General features: G+C 43.8%; 1 protein-coding gene across 1 annotated transcript in view; it reads left to right on the forward strand.

Moving 5' to 3' along the window:
- The first annotated feature begins 1,413 nt into the window (after positions 1 to 1,413).
- Positions 1,414 to 21,737, forward strand: part of IL20RB (interleukin 20 receptor subunit beta) — a 71,807-nt gene continuing 51,483 nt past the window's right edge. Inside the window, exon 1 of the mRNA XM_040348718.1 lies at positions 1,414 to 1,637. Coding sequence (XP_040204652.1) covers positions 1,565 to 1,637 — 73 coding nt within the window. The 5' untranslated portion in view covers positions 1,414 to 1,564. The remainder of the gene's footprint in view (positions 1,638 to 21,737) is intronic.

Here is a 21,737-nt window from a genome sequence, read left to right on the forward strand (position 1 = left end):
TGTGTCCGTAAGCTCAGCGGGGATCGCTCCGTATATCCCTGCTGAGCCGGCGGATGACAGGGCGGTCTCTGGACGCTGTACAGAGACCGCCCTGTCTTTTCTCCGCTCTCCCCTATGGGGGGATCGGATGAACACGGACTGTGTGTCGGTGTTCATCCGATCCGATCCGCAGACGGAAGAAAAAATAGGACATTCTTCCGTCTGCAAAATCGGATGTTTGCGGAGGTGGACGATTACGAGTGTCAGCGGATGTTTATCCGCTGACATTCCGCAATCACATAGGGACCAATGTATGTCCCTTTTTCATCCGCAAACGGATGGATGAAAAACGGTCCGCACGTCTGAAAGGGCCCTTAGTCAAAATACCACAGGTGTTTCACGCAGAGTAACGTTATTGTCTTATTGTTTGTTTGTAACTTGTGTGACAGGAAGTCAGATAAATCTGTGGGTGTTGTCACAGACGGGAGATACGTTTCTGCCTTGTTTGGACAATACAACAATTATTATTAGGTGTCGGCTGCAGAAGTAGCCAGAAAGATTTAAGGGCGTTGGAAAACTTCAGCTGTTCAGAATGAGGCAATTAAGGCCTCTATAAGTAATCCAGAGGATTACCACTGATTGCTGCATCCTGATGCTTTTTGAGTGAAGGAGAGCAGTAGCAGAAATACTTCTGAAGAGGTGAGGTGCTATTGATTTTTCCGTGTGATAAAAATCAAAAACTTTTGTTTTCTGCTGTATGATCAGCAGTGTCTGCCCAGCAGTAGGCTGTGCTAGACTCCATAGATAGGTTCCTGTGTGGTGAAGGTAGATGCCCCAAGTGGCCAGGGTTTATTTTATGTTTGATTTTGTTTATGCTGTTTGGATGCTTGCACTTGTTTCCAGCAAGATGGAAGAATAAACCAAAATCGTTGTTTTCAACCGTCTTCGGCTGTTTCTCTGTATAATTCAGTGTGTAGTGAACCCATCCAGAGGGTTACACACCCCGCTACCGAGCTAACCCCTTACACTTGCTAATCCTCTCATCTTTTAGGCTATGTTTGGAAAAAAAAAATTCTTTGAAATACCTCAAGGTGTGTTGGTAAGTGTTGGGTAAGCGAGCTGTGTCATCTTCTGGTGTGTATAGAAGTCACACAACAATTCTGTGACTCCTCTTGGGGTGGCGCTACAAATAAAAAACGTTGTTTGTTATCGTGACTTAGATACAGATCAGGTCATCTTTTAGTAACAATGCAAGTAAAAAAAATCCAGCTTGATAAGGTCGCTGAGTTTTTTTCACCTTGCCTTTTTAGCATTCCGCTCTGTCGCACTGAACTACCTTAACATATATCACACTGTCCCCATGAGCCGAACAACATTCCTTATTGTTGTTTCATTTAACTGATGTCATGTTGGCTACGCCTCTCAGGAAGCTCAGGTTGTGGTGAAGAACAGGATTTCCAAGTCTACTTCAAGTATGCAAGCATACAGTATCGCTGAGCAGAACTGCTACTGAGAGTATGGCTGTACAATGCCGTATAACACATTGCAGTGTTATGACCGGACTGTCCTATAGGCTGAACAGAGAATGAGAACACTCCATAGACATATACTTCAAGGAATACTGGTGTGCTTGACTTCTGTCCATGTGGTTTTTACAGGTAAGACTTTGTATGCAGGACCATATTTTGACAAATACTAGATGGTAGTAACATACCCTCAGGCATTGGTAGGGTCACCTGGTGCTCAATCATCGATGTAAAATGTGATTTACTTAAACATTTTTGTCAACCTGTACAAAATATTGTATGAGATTCTATACATACAGCATACTTTTTTCTTTTTCATAATTTGTAACTTGGGAGAAACTAGTAGAACAGGAAAGAAAAACATGGTTTCTTCTCAGGAAACACTTAGACATGGGTAACAATCACTCTGTCAGGCATGTGGTGACAGACTGGTTTTGGGGCTGTGGTACTAAGAACCGGCTTGGTGCCCTATATACTGCACTGTGCGAATTACTGAAATACCACACGCTAAACTCCAAAGCAAAACATTTTTAGAGTTTACTAATGGAAAATGCTTCTAATCTCAATGGTTTTGATGCAGTTACATAAACAAGGCAAATACTGTATTTACAGTATCTCACAAAAGTGGGTACACCCCTCACATTTTTGTAAATATTTTATTATATCTTTTCATGTGACAACACTAAAGAAATTACACTTTGCTACAATGTAAAGTAGTGAGTGTACAGCTTGTATAACAGTGTAAATTTGCTGTCCCCTCAAAATAACTCAACACAAGTGAAAATGTCCATATTGGGAACAAATAACCACTTTCCCTCCCTGAATCATGTGACTTGTAGTGTTACAAGGTCTCCGGTCTGAATATGGGGAAGAATTAACACGCTGCTATAGAAAGGTGAAAAAGCTGCTGGCACTAAACATACAGAAAGATATGTGACAGAATTGGAAGTGGGATATGTGCAGCGCTAATGGAGAGGACAAAATCTAATAAACAGGTTTTGTAAAAGGAGATCAAAATATAGGCAAGTAAAACATGGTATCACACGATGACTACTTGAAATGTGAATGGGGAGCGGGTGTGTTAAATTTGGTATTATCGCTCTCACTCTCTCATACTGGCCACTGAAAGTTCAACATGTCATCTCATGGCGAAGAACTCTCTGAGGATCTGAAAAAAAAAATATTTTTGCTCTACATAAAGATGGCCTAGGCTAAAAGAAAATTGCCAAAACCCTAAAACTGAGCTGCAGAACAGTGGCTAAGACCATACAGCGGGACCAACAGGACAAGGTACACTCAGAACAGGCCTCACCATGGTCAACCAAAGGAGTTGGTCATGCCGCCCAGCGTCATATTCAGAGGTTGTGCTCATACTCAGCTTCATATCCAGAGGTAGTCTTTTGGAAATAGACATATGAATGCTGCCAGCATTGCTGCAGAGGTTGAAGGGGTAGGGGGTCAACCTGTCAGTGCCCAGACCATACGCCACACACTGCATCAAGTTGGTCTGCATGGCTATCGTCCCAGAAGGCAGCCTCTTCTAAAGATGATGCACAAGAAAGCCAGTTTGCTAAAGACAAGCAGACTAAGGACATGGATTACTGGAACCATGTCCTGTGGTCTGATGGTCTGGGGCTGCATGAGTGCTGCTGGCACTGGGGAACTACTGTTCATTGAGGGGAACATAAATGCCAACATGTACTGTGACATACTGAAGCAGAGCATGATCCTCTCCCTTTTTAGACTTGGCCGCAGGGCAGTATTCCAACATAATAATGACCCCAAACACACCTCCAAGACGACCACTAGGGATGAGTTTCGTATTCGAGTCAAACTCATGTTCAATCGTTCGTCGAATTACGAATGTTTTGGGCCGTTCGCGCCAAATTCGAGTGGCGTGTCACGGCCCATAATTCACTGCGGCATAGCAGTGCATTGCTTGCTGATGATGGGCCAAGCATGCACTATGACCCGCATGCTTGGCCAATCACAGCTTGCAAAAAACGGAGAGCCATAATTGGCCAAAGCCAGGGTGGCTTTGGCCAATTATGGCTCAGGGGGTTTAGTACACGCCCCACACTATACAAGGCTGCCTGCAGGTCGGCCTTGTGCAGTGTGTTGCGGTGGTTAAGAGAGAGAAGAGAGAGAGAGAGAGAGAGAGAGAGAGAGAGAGAGAGAAAGAGTGTCATTTTTTGTAGGTAGATAGAGCAGGCAGGCAGGCAGGCTAGTCAGTTAAAGTTACAGTGTGTAGAGGATATATATATGCATCCCAGGTGTTGTATATATATTTATACACTGTATAGTTTAGCTAGATCAGCTCTTCCTAATTTACTGACAGGCAGGCAGGTGATTGTGCTAGCTGCAGTATTCTCTAGTGGTGTACTGCCTGTGTCCTCTTCAGTGTGCACCTAAAGCTACATGGTGTGTGTACTGCCCGTGTCCTCTGCAGTGTGCACCTAAAGCTACGTGATGTGTACTGCCCGTGTCCTCTGCAGTGTGCACCTAAAGCTACGTGGTGTGTACTTCCTGTGTCCTCTGCAGTGTGCACCTAAAGCTACGTGGTGTGTACTGCCTGTGTCCTCTGCAGTGTGCACCTAAAGCTACGTGGTGTGTACTGCCTGTGTCCTCTGCAGTGTGCACCTAAAGCTACGTGGTGTGTGTACTGTCTGTGTCTGTGCTATTTTTCGCAATGATTTTCATCCATATTGCAGGGACCAAACATTACATTAAAGCCGCAAGCAATTTTTAATGACTTTTTTCTTATAGTAATCTCATTTTGTGCAGGGACAGTTCTAAACACGTGCCACTTCACAGGCATACTATAGACACCCAGCAGGTACGATATTTAAAGGAATTTTTCATTTTTTTTCACTTTAGGCATCATTAAAATCACTGCTCCAGAAAAAACAACCATTTTAAAACTTTTTTTTTCTCAAACCCGTTTTACGACAATAACTTGCATATTAGGCTATAAAATGAGCACTTTTGAATTTGAACGTTCGAGTCCCATAGACGTCAATGGGGTTCTAAATGTCTAAATGTTTGCGCGAACGATCGGTCCGTTCAAAGGTTCTGGTGCAAACCGATAGGGGGGGGGGGTGTTCGGCTCATCCCTAACGACCACTGCTGAGGGTAGAGGTCATGGACTGGCCAAGCCTCCAGACCTAAACCCTATTGAGCATCTGTGGGGCATCCTCAAACAGAAAGTGGAGGAGCGCAAAGTCTCTGACATCCACCAGCTCAGTGATGTTGTCATGGAGGAATGGAAGAGGACTCCAGTGGCAACCTGTGAAGCTCTGGTGAACTTCCTGCTCAAGAGGGTTAAGACAGTACTGGAAAATAATTGTAGCCACACAAAATATTTTGACGCAAATTTACACTGTTATACAAGCTGTACACTCACTACTTTACATTGTAGCAAAGTGTAATTTCGTGTTGTCACATGAAAAGATATAATAAAATATTTACAAAAATGTGAGGGGTGTACTCACTTTTGTGAGATACTGTATGTTATACTTTTACTTTTCTATGCACTAAAAGCTCAGGGGCAGATCCACAGAGCTAGTACGCCGGCGTATCTACTGATACGCCGGCGTACTTTCAAATTACCCGCGTCGTATCTTTGGTTTGAATCCTCAAACCAAGATACGACGGCATCTGGGTTAGATCCGACAGGTATACGTCCTCGTACGCCTTCGGGATCTAAGATGCAATACTTTGGCGTCCGCTGGGTGGCGTTCACGTTGTTTTCCGCGTCGGGTATGCAAATTAGCTATTTCCGTCGATCCACAAACGTACAATCGGCCGGAGCATTTTTTTACGGCGTCTCTAGTCAGCTTTTTCCGGCGTATAGTTAAAGCTGGTATTTCGTTGTGTATAGTTAGACCTGCCATGTTAAGTATGGCCGTCGTTCCTGCGTTTATTTTTAATTTTTTTGCGTAAGTCGTTCGTGAATCGGGATGGACGTAATTCACGTCTAAGTTAAAAAAAATTACGTTGTTGCGCCGTCATTTAGCGCAATGCACGGCGGGAAATTTAGAAACGGAGCATGCGCAGTTCATTCGGCGCGGGGACGCGCTTCATTTAAATGAAACACGCCCCCTAATCGCCGTTTTGAATTCCGCCGCCAGAGATAGACTACGCCGCCGTAACTTACGACGCAAATTCTTCCAGGATTCGAACTAAAGCCAGGTAAGATACGGCGGCGTAGCGTATCTCTGATACGCTGCGCGGGTGCAGATCTCTGTGGATCTGCCCCTCAGTTTCTAGGAAAAGCTTTCTTCATTGGGTCAATACAGATACCGAGAGATCGAACAGAACAATAAAACAACTGGTACTGTTAAAAGGGATTGTATGGTGGTTTTGTTACATATTTTTTTTTTTTCGTTCGGTCACATTTAAAAAAAAAAAAAAAAAATATATATATATATATATAAAAAGCATATCCTTCAATAACGTGTATTTGCCTTAATCCATAGCACCTACTTGGGTCCAGTTCGCACTTTCCTTCCTCTGTAATCTGCTTGTGTCACTTATGACAGTTTTCCCCACCCCATCTATAGTAAGGCCTCACGACCGTTTTCCTCGAGAGATTCCATCAAGAAACTTGGTGGCAGAGCTTTTTTTGCAGAGGAAAACGGTCGTGTGTATGTTTTTTATCGAGAGAACTGTCGAGGAACTCGATGAGAAAAAAAGATAACAAGTTCTCTTTTTCCTCGTCGGGAGTCTCAATTTCCTCGTCGTGTTTCTCGTCGGACTGGTTTTCAACGAGAAACGCGTTTGTGTGCATGCTTAGAAACCCGCGCATGCTCAGAATAAAGTATGAGACGGGAGCGCACCTTCGGTAAAAGTAGCGTTCGTAATGGAGATAGCACATTTGTCACGCTGTAACAGAATGAAAAGCGCGAATCATTTCTTACCAAACTTTACTTAACACGCGGTAACATGAGATTAGCAAAAGCAGCCCCAAGGGTTGTGCCAGTAGAATCGAACTTCCCCTTTATAGTGCCGTTGTACGCCACCGAGTTTGTGAACGACGAGATTTTGTCTTGACAGTGTGTACGCAAAGAAAGCTTGTCAAGATTCTCGACAAGCCTGACAAGGAACTCATCGAGGAAAACGATGTTTCATTTACGACAAGTTCCTCGGTCGTGTGTACGAGGCCTTAAGCCTCGTACACACGACCGAGAAACTCAACGGGCGAAACACATCGTTTTCCTCGTCGAGTTCCTTTTTAGGCTGTCGAGGAACTCGACAAGCCAAGTTTCTCCATTCCCATTAAGGAAATAGAGAACTTGCTCTCTTTTTGGCTCGTCGAGTTTCTCGTCAGTTTCCACAATGAAAATGTACACACGACCGGTTTCCTCAGCAAAAAAATATCTCCCAGTAAGTTTCCTGCTTGGTTTTTGCCGAGAAACTTGGTCGTGTGTACGAGGCCTGACACTTTTCATGCAGTTTACTCATTATACTAAATACAACTTTATGAACTACTTTATCAAACATGTTACAACTCACAGACAGTCAGTTGTTTCAAGAAGCAAGGTTTGCGCAACATCAATAAAAGGGCTACTGTATTGCAACACATTATTATTATTATTATTATTCAGATGCTGTAGTGTTGTTGCTGTTCCTTGTCTTTCCTCTGCTTATGTATTCGTCATATTTTCTGATTTGTCAGGTAGTATGGAAGGGCTACAAATCTTACATCTTTGAGGGTCAGGATCCTCATTCGTTTGTAGGATTTTTATTTTTTAGGAAACAAATGAATATTGATTGGCCTCCTGCAATTATAACACAAAATGCCTATTAGATGAATAAATGGTACACTTTAGGGTTGATTTAATAAAGGCAAAGGGCCAGATCCACATACATGTAGAACGGCGCAGCATATCAGAGATACACTACACCGCCGTACCTTACCTGGCGCATTTTCGAATCCTCATCGATTTCGCACCGTAAGTTACGGTGGCGTAGTGTATTTCTGGCGGCGGATTTGAAATTGGGCGGGTTGGGGGCAGGTTTCATTTAAATACCCGTGCCGAATGAAATGCGCATGCGTCGTCAAGAAATTTCCCGCCGTGCTTTGCGCGAAATGACGTCGCAACGACGTCATTTTTTGAACTTAGACGTGAGTTACGTCCATCCCTATTCACGGACGACTTACGCAAAAAAAAAAAAAATTCAAATTTCGACGCGGGAACGACATGGCAAGTCTATGTATACGCCGAAAAATACCAGCTTTAACTATAAGCCGGAAAAAGCCGACTACAGACGACGTTAGAAAATGCGACGGATGCGCGTATGTTCGTGGATCGTCGTAAATCGCTAATTTGCATACCCGACACGGAAAACGCCACCCAGCAGACGCCAAAGTATTGCATCTTAGATCCGAAGGTGTACAAAGACGTACACCTGTCGGATCTAACCCAGAAGCCGTTGCATCTTGTTTTGAGGATTCAAAACAACGATACGACGTGGGAAATTTGAAAGTACGCCGGCGTATCAGTAGATACGCCGGGGGACTTCGTCTGTGGATCTGGCCCAAAGAGACTGTGCAGTTGCTTCTGAGCTTAGCATATGAGCAGAAGCGTTGCTGACTTCCATCATCCAATCATGGGCAAGAAAAAATGCTGTTTTTATTGAATTCATTGCATGTGATTGGGTATTCCTTGCACAGTGAACCTTTACCTCATTTACTAAGCTATGGAGCAGCTGCAAAGTGCATAGTCTATTTGCCCCTTTGTCTTTTTATGAAGAAAACCTGATGCTGCCATTGTTCTATCAGCTTTCTTGGGATAATAATAAATCTCAATGAAAAAAAAATAAAAAAAAATGAAAGGATCACAAATACACACACATGCACCATTTTGCATGTACATAGTAAACACCTACCAGACAACACATATTCGATTCCTCACACATGCCAGAGGTAGAAGAAACATTTTAGGGATATCATTTAGATTTAGATGTAAACTGATGTTGTAAAGATTTTTACTGCCTCTACTATTTACATTTTTAGGTAATGTAGTGTTACAGTTTCATAAGAGCACCCAAATTAATTTAAATAATAATTCCAAGTATTGGCATGTTATATATAGTTACACTGGTCCATCTTCAGAAAAGATCACACACACTGGCCCAGATTCTCAAAGGGCTTACGACGGCGCAACGCCATGTACGCCGTCGTAAGTCCTAATCTGGGCCGTCGTATCTATGCGACTGATTCTTAGAATCAGTTATGCATAGATATCCATTAGATCCGACAGGCGTAAGGCTCTTACGCCGTCGGATCTTAACTGCAATTTTTTTTTGCTCGCTAGGTGGTGCTTCGGTTGTTTTCCCCGTCGAGTATGCAAATTAGCTAGATACGCGAATTCCCGAACGTACGTGCGGCCGACGCAGTAAAGTTACAACGTTTACGTTAGGCTTTTCCCCGGCGTAAAGTTGCCCCTGCTATATGAGGCGCAACCAATGTTAAGTATGGCCATTGTTCCCGCGTCAAAATTTGAAAAGTTACGTCGTTTGCGTAAGTCGTCCGTGAATGGGGCTGGACGCCATTTACGTTCACGTCAAAAACAATGACGTCCTTGCGACGTCATTTGGAGCAATGCACCCTGGGATTTTTTACGGACGGCGCATGCGCAGTTCGTTCGGCGCGGGGACACGCTTCATTTAAATGAAACACGCCCCCTACCCGCCGAATTTGAATTACGCGGCCTTACGCCGCGTGATTTACGCTACGCCGCCGCAACTTTACACGCAAGTGTGAATAAAGCACTTGCATGAAAAACTTGCGGCGGCGTAACGTAAATGACATACGTTACGCCGCCGCAGAGATACGCCCGATCTACGAGAATCTAGGCCTATATATAACATTTTGTTCTTAAAGAAGAACTGCAGTCTGCTGACATAATTTGTAATAAAAATTTCTTTGCCATTCTGAAGCTTCCCTCCAACCACTTTGCATATTATTTTATATATACTGTGATTCTGTACTTGCCAAATATGCTGCAGAAATCTCCCTCCACTGAGTCTGGCTGCATCCATTTTTACAGTGGGCAGCTGAAGCTGCTTTCTCTTTCACTTCCTGGATTTACACAGACACACAGAGGCACACCTCCAGCTCTGCAGCTCTCATAGGCCCTCTTATGACTCATCCCCCCCTCCCTTCCTGCCAAACTTTCATGAGCGTGAGAGAGAGCTATGCATGATGTCATAAGCCTAGGCTTTTTACCAGACAAGAAAAGGGAAGTGGGCTGTATAAGGTATTTACTGGCAGAAAAAAAAATGTTTTACTATCCAAAGTTAAAACAACAAGGGCAGAAGATTTAATAGCTGGAAAGATGGAATAATTACTGAAGTTCCGCTTATTACACTTTAATTTAAATGAAAATAAATATTGGTAATATGTTCTGGTAACTACAGAATATTGGGCACAATTTCATTTTGCATAAAGCTCTCTTACATGTTTTTATACTTTTTTTTTTATGTTCTTACATTTTACATAATAGTACATAATAATTATAATAATAATAATAATAATAATAATAATAATAATATTAGTGAATTATTCTCTCTATTTTACAGTGGATGTAAACCCACTCTCATCCTTTTTAAACTACTGCCATAGTGCTGATCTATAAGGATATAGATGCCTCATGTATGTATCCTCACCTGTCAAATGTCTCCCCTCTGTCTGTTATAAGAACTGGAAAACTGCAGATTCTGTGGGTGGGTCTGTTGTCTGGAGCTCGGAGGGTGGAGTCGTGATGTCAGTAGACTCCCCGCCCACCTCTATACTCCCCTTGTCAACATGCATTTTTTCCTGTGTATTCCTTACACTAAATTCTGCTATGATCATTAACATGCAGTCAAAATCCAGAAAAGTAACCACATGTTTCAGGCTAGTGCATGATATATGTAAATAACCTGTCATTCACAGCAAGGGGGAAGAACGGACAAAAGGTTTCTCCTGTTTGTCTGTTTATCTCACTGAAAAAAGAGGATTGCTCAGAGCTGGATTAACTCTTTGTTGCAAGACTGGGCACAGATGATAGGAAATCTTATACTCTACATTGTGACAGCAAAATAAAAAAAAATAATTCAGGTTTACATCCACTTTAAAGTAATAGTCAGCAGCATAAATCTGATGGTGGACTTTTAGGCTGGGTTCACTTCACACCTATACATTTCTGTAATGCATATTACTGTATGTACGGTGGGTGGTCCCAAAGTGATTAATACAGCGCGCGTGAACACATGACATAATGAGCATTAAAGTGTGGGCATTCATTTTCTGACCTTTGTTGTTTACAAGTAAAAAGCTGTATTTTTTCCTAGAAAATTACCTAGAACCCCCGAACATTATATATATATATATATATATATATATATATATATATATATATATATATATATATATATATATATATATATTTTTTTAGCAGAGACCCTAGAGAATAAAATGGCGGTCTTTGCAATTCTTTATGTCACACAATTTTTGAGCAGCATTTTTTCAAACGCAATTTTTTGGGAACAAAATACACTTTAATAAATAAAATAAAAAAAGCATAGTATATTCCCCCAATTCTTTTGTATAATATGAAAGATGATGTTACGATGAGTAAATAGATACCTAACATGTGATGCTTCCGCTCGTGGAATGACGCCAAACGACAGTACTAAAAATCTCCATAAGCGACGCTTTAAACATTTCTACAGGTTACCAGTTTAGAGTTACAGAAGAGGTCTAGTACTAGAATTATTTCTCTCACTCAGACATTCGAGGTGATACCTCACATGTGTGGTGCAAACACTGTTTACATTTTATTACCTTTTTAAAATTTTTACACATTCCGGGCCAGATCCACGTACCTCCGCGCATTTTTCCGTCCGGCATAGCATATCTCAGAAAGAATTTGCGTCGTAAGTTACGGCGGCGTAGTGTAACTGTGTTGGCGTAAGGGCGCGCAATTCAAATAGATAAGATGTGGGCGTGTTTTATGGCAATTCCTATTGACCCCACGTAATTGACGTTTTTTTTGAACGGCGCATGCGCCGTCCATGGGAGTATCCCAGTGCGCATGCTCTAAATTAACCCGCAGCATGCCAAAGCTTTCGACGTGAACGTAATTCTACGCAAAGCCCTATTCGCGAACGTTTTACGCAAACGATGTAAACGACGGAAAATTTGACGCTGGCCCGACGTCCATACTTAACATTGCGTATTCCTCATAAAGCAGGGGTAACTATACGCCGAAAAAAGCCTTACGGAAATGACGTAAAAAAATGCGACGGCTGGACGTACGTTTGTGGATCGCCGTATCTAGCTGATTTGCATATTCTCTAAGCGGAAATCAACGGAAGCGCCACCTAGCAGCCAGCGGAAATATGACGTTGTAGTCGCTCGGGTCTTCCAAGGGCATAGAGATTAGTGGTGGCCATCTTGCCATTGCTTATCTCTATGTGAAGAAACTACCAGCACTGAATAGTTACAATCGGTAATGTTAGCTTTGGAACCACTGGGAAGCAGCAGGGGCACCTCTCTTGTTGCTTCTAAAAGGGATCCCGTGAGAAATTCGCAAATTCGCCACTTCTATTGGAATCACTTTTTTTTTAGAAATCTGGCCGCCGAATGGAAAAAACTATACTGGGGATATTGCATCTAGTGCCGCAACATGGGTTGTTTTAACCCCTTCTTCGGCCGCTAGCAAGGGATAAAAGCACCATGCTAGTGGCCAGAAAGTGCCGCTAAAAACAACGGTAAAGCACAGCTAAAACGAGCAGCGCTTTAGCGCTAACGCACGGGCGGCCCCAGTGTGAAAGGGGTGAAGCTGAAACATCCAGTGTAGGTTATTGGGACAAACAGAACCCAAATCCTCCATGACCACCAGTAAATGTTCTGTAAATATTAGTTTTTTATTAGTTCTATAGATAATTGATCAACTTTTATTAGACATACAGTGGAAACTTGGATTGCGAGTAACAAAGTTAACGAGCGTTTCGCAATATGAGCACTTTATTTTAAAAAGTCCTAGTTCGGTTTGCGAGTGTTGTCTCGCAAAACGAGCAGGATTCAGGCCGAAGCGGTGTGCAGTACCGCGTTTGGCCTGATATGGGGGGCGGCGCCGGAGCCGAGTGGCGCCGATCGGAAATGCATGGAAAGGCCTGAGAACAGCTCGGCGGACCTCGGCAAACCTCGGAAAGGCTCGGGAATGAAGTCTTTCCGAGGTTTGCCGAGGTGTCCTCGGGCCTTTCCGCCCGTTTCCGAGGCACTCCAGCACCCCCACACCTCTGGTCACATGCGGTATTGCATGCCATTGAAGTCATTTACATTGACTTCAATGGGGGAACTTGCTTTGATATGTAAGTACTTTGGATTACGAGCATTCTCCTGGAACGGATTATGCTCGTAATCCGAAGTTCCACTGTACTTTTTCTGTTTCCGTATGTACAGTATAACACTGAAATTGAATTCTATTTTTAAGGAAAGCCTTTGCATTTTCACTACATACCTTTTTTTTTAGACCCAGTGACATCGTCACTAGATCTCTGTACTTCTCTATACAATGTAGGCAGGTCTTGTCTGGTGGGTGGGGCTGGCAGTATTCTCTACATAGCTTTCTGAAAACATTACAGCACCCTGTCTCAGTACTCCTCTCAATAGTTCACAGTTCAGTGGGCTAGCTCCAGGGGGACTTATGCAAATGGATGTCCATCTGGAGGAGTGGTATTCCTAGGAACACTTGATTGCATTCAGGCTACCCTGGGCAATGCCTACATGTGATATTTAGCCTGAATGAGTGAAAAAAAGAGCCAGATGGTGTTGTATGTTCTCCAGCCAGAAAATGGCAGAATCAATTTCACGTATTGCAGTTTCTAGTGCACATTGTGAAAAGCTTGCAGCATAGAGTGAAATCAGAGTAAGCAAAGTTGAAGTTCTGCTTTAAGAATTATGGGCCAGATTCACGTAGAATCGCGGCGGCGTAACGTATCCTAGATACGTTACACCGCCGCAATTTTTCATCGCAAGTGCCTGATTCACCAAGCACTTGCGATGAAAACCTACGCCGGCGGCCTCCGGCGCAAGGCTGGCCAATTCAAATTGGCGTGTGCCATTTAAATTAGGCGCGCTCCCGCGCCGGACCTACCGCCCATGCTCCGTTGCTGAACTCTCGCCGTGCTTTGCGCAAAGTGATGTCATTTTTTTGAACGGCGACGCGCGTAGCGTAATTCCGTATTCCCGGACGGCTTACGCAAACGACGTTATTTTTTAAATTTCGACGCGGGAACGACGGCCATACTTTACACAGCAATACGATTGCTGTGTAAAGTTAAGGCACCAAAAAAAACGACTAACTTTGCGACGGGAAACTAGACTAGCGGCGACGTAGCGAACGCGAAAAACCGTCGGGGATCGTCGTAACTCTTAATTTGCATACCCGACGCTGGTTTACGACGCAAACTCCTTCCAGCGGCGGCCGCGGTATTGCATCTAAAGATCCGACAGTGTAAAACAATTACACCTGTCGGATCTTATGGCTATCTATGCGTAACTGATTCTATGAATCAGTCGCATAGATAGAAACAGAGATACGACGGCGTATCAGGAGAAACGCCGTCGTATCCCTTTTGTGAATCTGGCCCTATAAGACTAGCTGGAAGCATTGCTTAGGATTGCACACCGAACACTGACTATTGAATAAAATCTGTGACAGGAAGCATCTAAAAAGTATGTTTAAACATAAACATATTTGTGTGTAGAGCTCAACAAGTTAAACTGGTTTGTAAGTAAAAAAACAAACTTGAAAATATGAGAAATGGCATTTGAAAACAAGGCCCTGACAATATTGTCATGTGGTGGGAGATTTAGATATGTTGGTAGATAGCTAAAGCTGAACTCCAGGAAAATGGCTAAAGACACAGATGAAATACACACAGGAAATTTTTTTTTCTCCATTTTTGAGATTTGCACATGTAGCATACGGGCAGGTGGGGCCTACAGGGGCAGATTGTTTGTCACGTCCTCCATTCTTCCTCATTAACTCGTTTGGCGCCAAATACTGGGTCACATGGAAGGCCTACCCCATGTGGGTTCTTCTAGGCTACATTAGGCAATGAGTTACTGTACAGGGTCGCTTTATTCACACAAGTGTGATACCCTTGCTTTGTACCGTTTTCACCAATGCCCCAGGACAAGGCTGAGGGTGCCGTAGGGGAATACTCGACCTTAAGGTGGGCCTCCACTTTTAGAGATGAACATACACCATGCACACTGACACCACAACTGCTCTCCAGTTAACTCTCAGTTCCTGTGTCAATGTAAACCTTCTTTCTAGTGTGCATTTAGAAGCGACAGGCTGAGCCAATGTCCACATCCACCTGTCCAGCGATTTCCACAACTATTCCCAAATAGTGGAGTGGGCCCTGCCGTGCACTCTGCGCGTGCTCCGCACATGCACTCAATTCAACTCTTGAACTTCCATACCTCTGTACAGGATGGTTACATCTGCGGTGAAATCCATTCCCATCTCTATGGGAGACAGACCACTGTCAGAAAGAGTGCCAACAACATCTCCCTCACTGCTGGAGGCCAGGACACCTATAACAGGTACACGATATCGACAGGCTGCCTATTACACTTCCATTAGACCCCTTTCACATTGACGTGTTTTTAAGGCGGTTCAGCGCTAAAAATAGCGCTGCTATACCGCCTGAAAAAATCGTGCCCTGCAGGCTTCAATGTGAAAGCCCAAAGGCTTTCACACTGAAGCTGTGCGGTAGCAGGACCGCTCCAAAAGTCCTGCTAGCCTCATCTTTAGAGCGGTATAGGAGTGGGGTGTTTACTGCTCCTATACAGCTCCTTTCCATTGAAATCAATGGGAAACTGAGGTAATACCGCCCGCAATGCGCCTCTACAGAGGCGCATTGCGGGCGGTAATAACGCTTTATCGGCCGCTAGCGGGGGTTAAAACCACACCGCTAGCAGCCGAATATCACGGTAAATACGACGGTATAGCGGGGCTAAAAATAGCGCAGCTATACCATCACCGCACCTCCACTGCCCAATGTGAAAGGGGCCTAACTCTCAAGAACCACATATGTCTTCTTATTTCTCCATTCCTCACGTATACCCCAATGTGTTAGGACCCACTAGGCAAACCCTGTGTGTGCCGATTACTTGCAATATATCTCTTTAGTAACTTTGGACCAGGCAGTGACAACGTTCAACATTTTACTTAATAAAAGCTAACAGGCAAGGCACTATACGTTCCTAATTCCCTGATTATGACTACTGACTGAGTGCTGCCCCAGCATACCTGAAGAAGTGTTTCCAGCAATTACAATCCTTCAGAGGCACTCTCACGCAGATGCAAATCCTTCAGAGTTATTCTCCAGTACTGGTGTCTGCAGGGCAAACCCCAAGTTACATGCTTCTACATGCAGGCATTGGTGACCGACATTCTCCTGCTTCTCTGAGTCTCATCCTCCGTCTCAATCCCTTATGGGTCTCACAACCCACAGCAGTGCTAGACTCCCGATGCTGTGCTTGGGGGCAGGAAGGAAGGAACTGACCACTGACTCATCTTATATCTCACAGAATAAAGTGTGCCCGACCCAGAGCAGAACCAATATCAAGAGACTGGCTTGGACGGCACTTAACTAACCGTTTCAACCTGCTCACACACGGCCCGTCACACAGCACAGGCAGACAGTGCCCTGGTATTTCTCTACTGCAGTTACCTAAGGCTTCATGTACACATGAAGTTTTTACAACCTCTCCTGAACGATTTAACTTGACAAATAGTAACCCACGTTTAAAACATCTGTTTTGCCGCATTTACGTGTCGCGTTTAGCAGTGTTTCCCTCATTTGCGTTTAGAAGCGTTTAAAAAATGTTTTTTTTCAAAATAGCCAAAAATGAAAAACGCCTGTAAACGAAACGCAGCTAGATGCGAGTTACTGCGTTTATCCGTGTTTAGAAGCGTTTGGCGCTTAAACTCAGCTTCTGAACCTATATTTTTGTGTTTCAAAAAAAGCCTCTAAACTCAACTGCCTAGAAAGGACTGTAAATGACCCTGTGTACATGTACTGATAAGATAACATAGAGGAGAATTCAGGAGCAGTTGGAAAATGCCCCAATGCTCCAAAACGCCCATTTACCAGCAGCAGTGTACATGCGGCCTAATGCACCAAGGTCTTGTTCCTGCCCCCAGCCTGTGATTGGATAGAAATAGTGAATCAGGACACTGCTGAGCTCATCTCTCTGTCACTCTGCTTCTCTTGTCAGGAAGCTCAATGTTAGCGCATGAACACTACACAGCTGACTGTCTTCTCGTGCTGTCTCTTTCTAAAGCCTCGTACACACGATCGGATTTTACGATGGGAATTGTGTGATGGCAGGCTGTTGTCGGAAAATCCGACCATTTGTATGCTCAATCGGACAATTGTTGTCGGATTTTCCGACAACAAATGTGGGATAGCATGCTTTAAAATTTTCAGACAACAAATGTGTGTTGTCGAAGTCCGTTGGAAATAAATCAAAAGTACAAACACGCTTGCTCCAAAGCATTGCTAACCATAACACAACATTAGCAGAAGTTGCCCAAAGAGTGGCGCTAAAGAGCTGAAAAATCACATTGTTTCGTGTTTGTTGGCCAACAATTATTTGCCGTTTGTATGCAATACAAGTTCCTGGCCAACGCCCTTCGGACTAAATTCTGAGGCTTTGTCCGCGGAAAATCCGATTGTGTGTACAAGGCTTTAGTCTGAGCTTTGCTGTGCAGTAGACTGCTCAATACTAAGTCAAAATCAGGTACACTTGATGATTTTATGTTTTTTTTTTTTTTTAAAAGAATGTTAAAAGATTTATTTGTGGAATAAAAACAGGACATTAGAAAGCATATTTGCAGGCGTAGCTGCTGTAATAAACAGTAGATTACAAACAAAAATGTGACCATTTAAAATAGGTCAATTGTTACATAATGTTTTTAACAAGACAATCATTGGATACATTGGACTGATGTTTCTGGCGTGTGAATAAGGCTGTGTTTGTTTCATCTTGGGACTAGCAGATCACTGTTTGCTAAGTCTCTGTTCTCTCTTTAGCTATCAGAGACTGTCAGGTTAAACTACGCATGGTTGCTGTTATAGTTTAATAAATTATGTTGTGGAAGTCAAGAAAATAAGAAAGGAGGGGGAAGTAAGTATGGTATCAGAGGGATTGGCTATGAATTTTTTTTTGGGAAGGGTCGGGAGGTTTATCTGGGTTCTTGTATAGTAAAGGTGAGTAAAGGGGGAGGTCGGGTTGAGAATTTGACCCTTCAGGTGAATGGGTAGGGGTACGATGTACCCCATACTCATTCACATAGGGTTGGGGGACCCTTACAAAGGTATGTCAATTCATGAGTTGCATGTATTCGTCGGTAGCCAGCAAGACCATATTTTCCCAAATTTGGGGGGGGGTGTTTTTTGCTTGGTGAATGAGGTCCTCCATTTCTGCAGTTTTTTGTATGTGCTTAAACCAGTCAGCTATAGTCGGTGGTTCTGAAGAGCGCCATTTAGCTGGTATGCACATGTTTGTGGCATTCACCATATGCATGGCAAGTGAGCAAAGGTAAGCATTTTTTGGAATTGAACAATGGTGTAACAAAAACTGTGCTGGTAAATATTCGAGAGTGTAAGTGGTAATTTGGTTTGTGAGTTGATGGACCTCCTTCCAGAAAGGTTGGAGTTTGGGACAGGTCCACCAGATGTGTAGCAGTGATCCCAGCTCCTCCTCACATCTCCAGCATTGTGCAGAGACTGATGAGAATATTGTATGTAATCTATAGGTGGTCCTGTACCATCTCGAGAATATTTTAAAAGCGCTCTCCTGGGCATACACATTTCCAGATACCTTGTGGATAGAGAGCTATTCTTATGCCGCGTACACACGATCGGTTCGTCTGATGAAAACTGTCTGATGGACCGTTTTCATCAGACGTACCGATCGTGTGTGGGCCCCATCGTTTTTTTATCCATCGGTGAAAAAACTAGGAACTTGTTTTAAAATTATCTGATGGTTAAAAAAACTATAGAAAAAAATCGATCGTCCGTGGGCACGTCCATCGGTTAAAAATCCACGCATGCTCATCAAGTCGACGCATGCTCGGAAGCATTGAACTTCATTTTTCTCAGCACGTCGTTGTATTTTACGTCACCGCGTTCTGACACAATCGTTTTTTTAACTGATGGTGTGTAGACAAGACTGATGAAAGTCAGCTTCATCGGATATCTGATGAAAAAATCCATCAGACCATTTTCATCGGATGAACCGATGGTGTGTACAGGGCATTACACTCTTGATTGAGAGTTCTTGCTCCCATTTGCTACTAGCTAGGTTAGCTTTGGGTTCTATGGCTTTGGTAAGGAGCCGCTTGGTAATTTGGGGTTCTTTATTCTGTGCCTGAACAACCTCAGCCCCTCTGGCAGACCTGGTTAAATAAAATCACTCCAAACACAAGTGCAAAAGACACCAAAAGAAATCAAATAGACTGCAATATAATAATTTACTAGAGATTACAGTGCCTTGAAAAAGTATTCATATCCCTTGAAATTTTCCACATTTTGTCATGTTACAACCAAAAACGTAAATGTATTTTATTGGGATTTTATGTGATAGACCAACACAAATTGGCACATAATTGTGATGTGAAAGAAAAATGATAAATGGTTTTAATTTATTTTATTTTTTTACAAATAAACAAGAAAAGTGTGGAGTGCAATTGTATATAGCCCCCTTTACTCTGATATCCCTAACCAAAATCTGAGGCCCCGTACACACGCCCGAGGAACTCGACATGCCAAACACATTGAGTTCCTCGTTGAGTTCTGTGTTAAAGCCGCCGAGGATCTCGGCGAGCCAACTTTCCTCATTGAACAACGAGGAAATAGAGAACATGTTCTCTATTTGGCCCGACGAGTTCCTCGTTGGCTTCCTCTGTGAAAAGTGTACACACGACCGAGTTTCTCGGCAGAATCCAGCTACGATCGAGTTTCTGGCTGAATTCTGCCGAGAAACTTGGTCGTGTGTACGGGGCCTCAGAGATGATACCGCTCTAAAAACTGCTGATCCCTTGGCTTTGGCTTTGCTTCCGTCCCACTAAACCAAAAGGGTGCTGGCTATGCACAGGTGCATTGGATAGAAGAAGATCCTGGACTGCCGCACTCCTTAAAACGATGTCTTTATTGTACAAATGAAATCCAAAAAACAACCAAAGCGATACAGTCAAAATGAAGTGAACAACAGGAAAAAGGCGGCTGACATGTTTCACAATCATGTGATGCTTACTCATGAGCTATGAGAAGTTGGTGGCCAAAGGCCCGCAATCCTATTCCTTTTTGCCCCTCCCTTTCCACCATGCCAAAACACAATTTTTCAGCAAATAATACACACAAACACAATATAATACCCAATTTTTGGTAAAACATAAAGATCATGTTACGCAAAGAAAATAGATACAGTACGTAACATGTTACACTTTAGAATACTGAATACACCCGTGGAATGGCGTAAAAATACGGTACATAAAATCTCCATAGGCAACGCTTTAAATGTCTTTAAAGGTTACCGGTTTAGAGTTAAAAAACAGGTTGGGCACTAGAATTTTTGCTCTTGCCCTGGTGTTCTCATTGATAACTCACGTGTGTGTGCGAACACTGTTTAAGTGTGGGACCTTAGTATCAGGAATCAAGTACTCACCGAGACCGAACTGCCGAGGGTGGTTCACCTTTACGACCAAGCGCGCCCGCCCACTGAGTTTTGGAACAGGTGGCGGAAGCACGAGGCGGTACCGGTGCCAGTGGAGAAGCGTTGACCGGTGACGGTTGTAGATGACAGGTGCTTCTGGGTGACTGCAGACGGAAACAGGAACAAACGATACTGAAGCCGGATAACCGGTACTGAAAGAGTCCAAGAAACAAACTGGAAAGTCCGGGGTGCAAGCCAAGGTTCGGGGAGCAGAGAAGACAGCAGATCCGGGTCACAAGCCAAGAGGTTCAAGGGCAGGAGAAACAACAACAGAGTCCAGGTCACAAGCCGAGGTCGGGGTCAGAAGAGTTCAATAGAGTGGTGAAGCAATCCGAGGTCAGGTTCCAGGTGAGAGGTGAGTCGAACGGAATTCCAACAGGAAATGGTTTCCAGAGACACAGGTTCAGGAAGTAGCTGACGATAAACCAGCAACCTGTCTACTGACAGGAGCTGGTTTAAATAGGGCGGTCACGCTGGTGATTGGCCCCGAGAGGTCACATGCGTATGCGCACACGCCTAAAGTGCCCAGTTAGCCGCCGGGAAGCCAATCTACTACGCTGGTGTGTTAAAGGAGGAAGTACAGCGCTTTGGCCCTGACAGTGCCCCCCCCAAGGGGCGGACTCCGGACGCCTAAACTGGCCATCAACTCCGGATGCTCCTGGTGAAAAACACGAATTAGCTGAGGGGCATGCACATTTCTTGAAGGTTCCCATGAGTTGTCTTCTGGAGGGTAGCCCCTCCATTTGATCAGGTATTGGAGTTGTCTCCCCTTTTTTCTACAGCTCAAAATGGCCTCGACCTCAAACTCCTCTTCTCCATCAATCTCCACTGGTGGTGCAGGAAGAGCTGCCCTTCCCTGAAAAGGGTCGGGGATGGTAGGTTTTAGGAGGGAGGCATGAAAAACCGGGTGGATTCTATAAGAGTTGGGTAATGAAAGTTCAAAAGCTACTTCGTTGATCTTGCGTTTGATTCTAAACGGGCCAATGAATCTCGGACCTAGCTTCCGGGCAGGAACTGGTAACTTCAAATTAGCCGCGGAGAGCCAGACCTCTTCCCCAATTTCAAAAGAGGGACAGTCCTTCCTTCCCTTATCATAGAATTTCTTATAATCCTCTTGGGCTTGCTGCATTACATCCCTGAGTTTTCGAAAGTTAGACTGTAAGGTGGTTATACGTTCCTGGGCAGCTGGGACAGGTATCTCCGGGAGAGGGTCTGGCAGGAAGGCCGGGTGAAAACCGCAATTAGCCCAAAAGGGTGTTTGGTTGGTGGTAGTGTGAACAGAATTATTGTAGGCAAACTCCGCGGTGGGCAATAGAGATGACCAATCATCTTGGGAGGCAGAACAAAAACATCTGAGGTAGTGTTCAAGAGTTTGGTTCGTCCTTTCCGTTTGCCCGTTGCTTTGCGGGTGGTAGGCCGATGACAAACATGTTTTGACTTCC

This window comes from Rana temporaria, chromosome 4 (assembly GCF_905171775.1).
Source record: "Rana temporaria chromosome 4, aRanTem1.1, whole genome shotgun sequence".
Classification (NCBI taxonomy): domain Eukaryota; kingdom Metazoa; phylum Chordata; class Amphibia; order Anura; family Ranidae; genus Rana; species Rana temporaria.